Source organism: Macrobrachium nipponense, chromosome 25 (genome assembly GCF_015104395.2).
Source record: "Macrobrachium nipponense isolate FS-2020 chromosome 25, ASM1510439v2, whole genome shotgun sequence".
NCBI classification, from domain to species: Eukaryota; Metazoa; Arthropoda; class Malacostraca; order Decapoda; family Palaemonidae; genus Macrobrachium; species Macrobrachium nipponense.
This window is the reverse complement of record NC_087214.1, coordinates 39502013-39509229: the sequence shown is the minus strand read 5'-3', so window position 1 is coordinate 39509229 and position 7217 is coordinate 39502013. Positions and strand designations below refer to the sequence as shown.

At 44.6% G+C, this 7217-nt stretch overlaps 1 protein-coding gene across 1 annotated transcript; it reads left to right on the top strand.

Annotated features, from left to right (window-relative positions):
* The first annotated feature begins 344 nt into the window (after nt 1-344).
* Nucleotides 345-776, top strand: LOC135199055 (submandibular gland secretory Glx-rich protein CB-like). The gene has a single exon (XM_064226970.1). It carries the CDS (start codon nt 345-347, stop codon nt 774-776), a length of 432 nt encoding a protein of 143 aa, XP_064083040.1.
* Nucleotides 777-7217: the final 6441 nt, after the last annotated feature.

Sequence of the window (7217 nt, the reverse complement as noted above, 5' to 3'; positions counted from 1 at the left end):
CACTTCACGTCGTCACTGATGAGTGTGTTGGCAGCGACTTCCCGCCCTAGCGCGTATCACCACTTTCCACTCACTCCTGACTGCCTCAGGACGTATGCATGAATGCTCTGTTAGACGTCATTATTCCTAAATATCCTACGGCATTATACTTCTGTCCTATACAACTTTCTTCGCCTAGAGACCTTTATTTCATGTGACCAATCCTGAACTCCGAGGGCAGTGCCATGAGGAGGTAGCCATAGGGCGGGCTATAGGGGAGGTCGGAAAGAAAATGGCAAAATTATAGGAGTTTTAGGCAACATTATAGGATTTTTAGGTGGCTGGCCTTTTCATAACAGCCAATAATGGCGCGTCCTAGCAAGAAATATATGAAAATGCAAAATGTTCGAGAGGCAAAGGCACAGAAAAAACTTCAGAGAGAGAGAGAAAAACAACAGCCTCTCCCCAGTACTTCAGGGGAGCAAATAAAACAAGAACAACAGCCGCACCCCAGTACTTCAGGGGAGAAAGAAAAAGAAGAACAACAGCAGCAGCCACGGGCCAGTACGTCATGGGAGAAAGATGATGAAAATGAACAGCAACAGCCGCAGCCCAGTACTTCAAGGGAAGGTCTTGAAGGCAGCGAAAATGAAGAAGATTATGACAGTGATGAAGAAGCAAGCAACATTTTTTCCCCTGCCATGATGAAACGGGCACTGAGAGGCAACTTTGGAAAAAAAATCGATAGTGAACAAGAAACGCCTAAGTACATCATCATGGATGAAAATACGCTTTAGAAAAACTTTTTGCGGCGAAGTGCAAAAAATGTGGGGGATTTACCTCAGAGTGGACAGAAAAGCAAACAAGACATGGTGCGGCTGTATCACTAAATTTCACGTGCCCCACCTGTCGTAAGCAAGTGAAGGGCTGGAGTTCCCAAAGGATAAGATCGAAGAAAAACTTTGATGTCAACGTGAAGATGGTTGATTTCGCTTTGCAAAATGAAGGTTATAAAACAGTTCAAGACTTTGAAATGATTTTCAATACAAAAATAATGGCGGAATCAAACTTTTATACAACTGCCATAGAAATAGAAAAGAAGGGCATTGAAGACTGTGAGGAGTCTCTTCAGAAGGCAAGAGAGGTAGTGCATAGAATCCTTGAAATCGATAACCCGGATGCTGGAGAGATAAAAAATATATCAGTTAGCTGCGATGGTACCTGGTCCCATCCTGGCTTTGTAGCTAAATACGGTGTAGTATCTGTCATACACCATGACACGGGCATTTTGATCGATTTTGAGGTTCTATCAAAATATTCCCCTGCAATGGAGGTCGAAGGATGGAAAAGGTTATTTAGTAGATCAGTAGAGAAAGGTAAATTTCGATACACCGAAATAATATTCTGACGGGGTACTCGAAAGCCTTCAATGCAGTGAGGAACGAAAATATATATGGAGAAGGAATTGCTATAACTAAGGTAGAGTGCATAGATCACGTTGGCAAGCGCTTCGGAAAACACATCAGGGAATTTGTACAAACTCAGAAGGAGATGGGAATAACTGTCGGCGAAAGATCTACTGGGGCGCTGACTAATGAAGCAATATCAGCATTGCAGAGATATTACGTGGCAGCCATTGTGAATAACCTGGGTGACGTCGTCGCAACGAGGAAAGAAGTTTTTGCTACCCTAGATCATTGTGCGAGCACCGACACCAGACCAAGACATGATAATTGCCCTGAGCGATGGTGCTTCTACAAGAAAAAACTTCGTGATGGACAAGACGTGTCCAAAATTAAACATGAGGATCATGTGAAGCATCCCATTCAGGAAGATATAAAAAAGGGCCTCGTAAAAATATATGAAAGGATGGCATCACCTGAGTTGCTCGAAAGATGCACAGGAATGGCACAGAATGCAAATGAAAATCTGAACAAAGTGATCTGGTCGAAGGCATCAAAAAACATCTTTTATCAGAGCAACAGACTCCGATACCTTACTGCAAAAGCCATGATACAGTTCAACGAGGGCAAGGTATCGGACACGTCTTTCACACCCATGGGGAAAATTAGTCGTGCCACAGCAGAAAAAGTCGATAGGAAGAGGAAAAAAAGATGACAAGCATTATTAGGGAAAAAAGAAGAAAAACGCAAGAAAAGAAGAAAATTATTTGCAGAAGAAGCTAAAAGAAAAAGGAAGGAGGACAAGAGGTATGAAGCTGAGGGGTTTTAGATTCTTTCATAATGTAGTAATAATAATTTTGTTCATGAAACTTACCTGTCAGATATATATATATATAGCTGTATTTTCTGAAGTCCGACAGAATTTCATAATGTAGTAATAATAATTTTGTTCATGAAACTTACCTGTCAGATATATATATATATAGCTGTATTTTCTGAAGTCCGACAGAATTTCAAAAACTTCCGGCACACGCAGTGGTCGGCCAGGTGGTTAGTACCCATTCCCGCCGCTGGGAGGCGGGTATCAGGAACCATTCCCATTTTCTATTCATAATTTTTCTGTCGCCGGTGCTGGAAACACGTTTTCAGTACCTCCGTCTTAGGATTTTGGAAACTTCATTGCCGCTAAGTATCCTAATTGTCTTTTGATTTATATACTTGGATTGTGGGTAGGCATACGCTATCTTAAATTGATTTGAATTTGATTCATTTTTGCATAAGATATCTGAAACTAGTTAGGCTAGTTTCAGAGGGTGTTGTCTGCAAAGATAGGGTGTGGCTACCGAAAGCTTCGGTAGATCCGCACTTGGTATGCACGAGGGGTATGGGTCTTGCTTTTTTGTTGAGATTTGTCATGTAAGGAGTGTGAGACTTTGTCTAATTCCGTAAGGAAGACGTATGATTCGTATGTACGCAATTAATCAGTAAACAAAAGTCAGGGTAGTGAACCTGCTAACCTTCCTGTAGACTTTATTTTGCCTAACCCTGTAGTATGGCCTACGGGCTATGAATATGTCTACGAGAGGTGCTCGCTCTCCTTCATTGTTGTGAAGAAGTGCTACTTCTGTAATTGTTACTCCTAACCCTGTAGTGTTGCCTTCGGCCCTAAAACAGTGTCTGTAGAGGTTATTGCCCTTTCTCTGATACTCTATCGATTCGTAACTTAGAATCGAAAGAGCTTGCTTTAGAGAGCAAAAGTGAAGTGGCTAAGTGCAGTGACAGTGCCCCTTATGTAGTGGAGGGTGCGTCAGATCGGCCTTATTTTGCCTCTAGGCCGGGACCTCTGCTTGACTCCCAGGAACACAGGGAGAGAGCATGTCGAAAGCCGAAGGAGGGTTACGAGGAATCCCCACCGATCTGACGTGCCTTCAGAAGACCTGAAGATACTCCCAGGCTGCCAAAGTGCGTGCACGTGCACGAATCCTTAAGGATTGCTTCTCGTCCTCTGAAGCGTCCTCCCCGCGCAGGGGTTGGAGCTTTCAGAAGGACTCGCGCCCTCTAAATAGAAGCTTTATAGAAGAGGACGCTTCACGTCCTCTCTCTCTCTCTCGTTATGCGTTTCAGTGAGAAGTAAGAAGGTGAACGTCGCCTGAACACGTGTACGTCTTTCCACCGAGAAATACGAAAAAGAAGTCATAGTAGCAGGACGCTTTTGAGAGCGGACATCTGAGCTTTGTTACTGTGAGAATAAGAAGGCGTTCCCTCGCCCCTCGTATTCTCACACGGTCAACCCTTCTCCTGAGTCGGCTTCGTGCAGTCGGATTTCTCTCCGAGATGTATCTCGCTCTTCCCTGAAGGCAGTTTCTTTCGCTTGTTTTGATGCCTGTCAGGAGCGTGACGCTTTTCTGCACGCTTCTTTTGACGCTCGGGTGGACGCCAGGTGCGTGCGGTTGCACGCCAAGCGCGCACCAGTGAATGCCGAGCGCGTGCTCCAGTGGACGCCGAGCGCGCGCGCCAGTGGACGCCATAAGCGTGCGCCAGGTGTGTCGCCTGGCTGAACGTTTCTGTTGAACTCTTCAAGCTCTTGTTTACGATTTGGGCCTAAAGAATTTTTACCTCTACCTTTCGGTGATACCTTCTACCTCACATGCAAAGAATGTGAAGTAAGCAGTGCTTCGGAGGAAGCTTAAAGTGAACAGACAACTTCGTCTTCGAAACCCAGCAAGACCTCGGGTTTCGTGAATTCAAGAGGTCTCTGTCAATTAATATTGCTTTTCGCAAAGGTGGATGGAGTTAAGGAAAGCTCAAGGGAAGATCTCGTTTGCTCTACCGCAGTGACGCAGTCAAGACTGCGATAAGGCAGTTGCGGGTTATGTAAAAGCTCGACGTCCTGCACGTCATGACGCTCGACAACGTTCGGTAGGATTCTTGCAAAGGCATTCATCAAGAGGACGCTCTTCAGGAAAGCGCAAGACAGGACTTCCTTTGCCATACTGCCAATAAATTTAGGTTGCAAGCTTTTTAGTCCATCTGAAGGGCTTTTCAGATGATAGTTTTTGTCAGTTCCTAGTTCGGGACTACGCTGCCGAAGTTGAACATCGGGGTCCTACCTGCCGTAAGCCCAGTGTCTTAACAGGATTCTTGCCCCTTCCTCGATTGATACGGGAATGGGAAAAATAATATGCTCGACTTCCTGGATTACGTTTTGTCAATTCAGTGACTTTCCCCCATTGACATATACTATCGTTTTGTCAAGTAAGTGGGTATCCCCTCATTGACAAAATATCTCTTTGTCCCGTAAATGGGTTAGTTCTCATTGACAAACATCTCAATAACTTTATATTGCGTAAGCGGATAAGCTCTTCTTGACAAGATTCGGAAGAGCTCTCATTCATCATTTGCAGACTCGTACAAGAAATAGACTTGTAGACTACGTCAATGAACGCTTATGTCCAATAACATAAGAAGCTTGAGCTGTCCGCTTCGATTCTCTAAATTTTGTTCATGAAACTTGCCTGTCAGATATGTATGTAGCTGTATTTCCGAATTCAGCTATAGATATGTCTGCCAGGTAAGTATGAACAAACTTTATTGTATCATAACAATATCATATTTTGCCTTGCGTTATTTTACTACTGGTTGGTTCAAGTCATATACGCTTGCTGTAGTTACCTCTTCGGATGGCAACCGAGAAGTCTTTTGTCTATTATTTTAAGGACATTTAATCATTACTCCCTGAAGCCTTCCAGGAGTTTCCGATTTATCTTTTACCATTGTATGGTAGTGTTATGACGACACAAATGCACCTCTATATTTAGCGTTTTCTGTTTCGCTTAAATATACCAGCTTGAGAGTCTCTTTCTGCTCAAAAAATAACGGACCTATTTCTTCGTAGAATAGAGTAGCTGGCAACCCAGGCATAACGGTAAAAGACGACGAAAGTTAGCTGCTGTCACTGTCCTCCAGTCCAACCAAGCCAGTACCAGCTCGTTCGCTGTCATGCGCGGTATGTACGTCTCTCTCTCCTGCGGGATTGACTGACTAACCGTATCTCTGTGCGGGCGGTTACGTCTCTCTCTCCTGCGGGATTGACTGACTAACTGTATCTCTGCCCTTCAATCACGGACTTTAGCCTTAGATTGAGGGGATTTCTTACATGAATGAATAAACATTGCATTCGTTTTGCCTTACTATGTTCAACAGAGATATCTCTTACTTCTTTCGGTGCTCGTTACCGCACAGTATAGGACTACGAGTCTACCGCAACATTGCACTATTATATGCTCTCCTGCTTAGGCAAAGCGCAGACTTATTAGGGAAGTAAGCATACTCGGTGAGGGAATGGATGAGCCTGCTGGGGACCATTTCCTTCCTGAAGAAGTTTGTTTCCCTGAATAGACTGCAATTCAGACCTCTACAGTTTTTTCCTACAGGGAAACTGAAATTTAATCCAAGATCTAGGAATGATTCTGAACATCTCTCAGTGTGTCAAGTATCACCTGAGGTGATAGAGAGAAGGTTCCGGACATCTGGAGAGGGTTTCAGATGTCCTGGAAATTAATCTGAAAGAAGTGGAAGCAATTCGGTCGTCCCTCCAGTCCTCAAAACGAGTTTTTGGAACCAATGGTCCAGATCAACTCGGATTTTCCACAGCTCTCTCATATCTTAAGAAGTATCTTCTCTCGGTCCCTGTTCGAGTTTACGAGAAAGAGCCTATTATGACAACAGGCATAGAACGTAACGATCCTCAAGAGGTTCGTTACAGGATTGGAAAAGCCCGTACGAATCTTCTCGATCGACGGCAGCAACTACTGACTTCCGAGTGGAATCTTTGTTTAGAAGTATGTTGAGAGTTGTGGAGACTTTAGGGACGTCCTTTCATTCATCTCTTCGCTATGTTGAGGACGAAGAGGCTTCTTCTTCTCTGCTCCCTTATTCTCGATCCGGGAGCGGTAGCATTACACGCCATCCTATGGTATTGAACGGGGATGGATGTTTAGTCTCTTTTCCCCTTTTTTCAAACGCTTAGGAAATGTAATAAGATGATTTATGACGTCACAGGGAGCGACAATGACGCTGATCGCCCCATGTTGGCCTTCAAGATCCTGGATTCACAGAGGTCACGTCCGTTCCTTCCTAGTTCACTTTCCAAGGACCTTTTCCGAGAGAAGTCGTCTACTCTAACACGAAAGGTACCTATAACCTCTCCACTCTGAGTCTGACTTCGTTCAGACTATCGAGATGTTGACAGGAATACGATTACCGTCTTCCCTTTCCATCCGAAGAATGGGATAAGCTGGCAGTCACAACTATTAAAGAATACGCAAATATGTTGTTGACGGCCTTTGGGCTCAGAGATTTGCTTCTGTCAAACAACAAAACCCTTCACGATCTTTGAGTTCTGTGAATCTCGAAACTCGCTCACCATCTACTTCTTGTCTCACTGTTTTTCTCGGAGTCAGACACTCGTGCGAGATCAGGCGACATATAGTAGCCCTGAGTTTCTTGTTGACGAAGTCGGTTTGCGTTTATACACCCCAGGTTGGACTGTCAGGCATTTGTCCCTTCGGGACTGAATCGCCTTTTTTGCTCCGCGTCCTTTCTCCTGGCACCAGAAGCTCGAGTCAGGAGTGGCTCATGAGTTGATTCGCTGACGACATTGGGTTGCGTTGATACACCCCCCAAGGTTTTGCTTAGCTTGAATCGCCCAGGCAGTCCGACACCTCATCCTTCGCGAAGAATAGTGCCTTATAGTCTTCAGGGTACAGCCTTGCTGTCCTTGATTCGTCTGACTGGTCAACTGGTCGGTCACCTGACTTTAGTACAGACGGACTG

What these genes read in the sequence shown, in the direction of transcription:
- LOC135199055 (XM_064226970.1), top strand. Translation starts at nt 345, where the DNA reads ATGGCGCGTCCTAGCAAGAAATATATGAAAATGCAAAATGTTCGAGAG.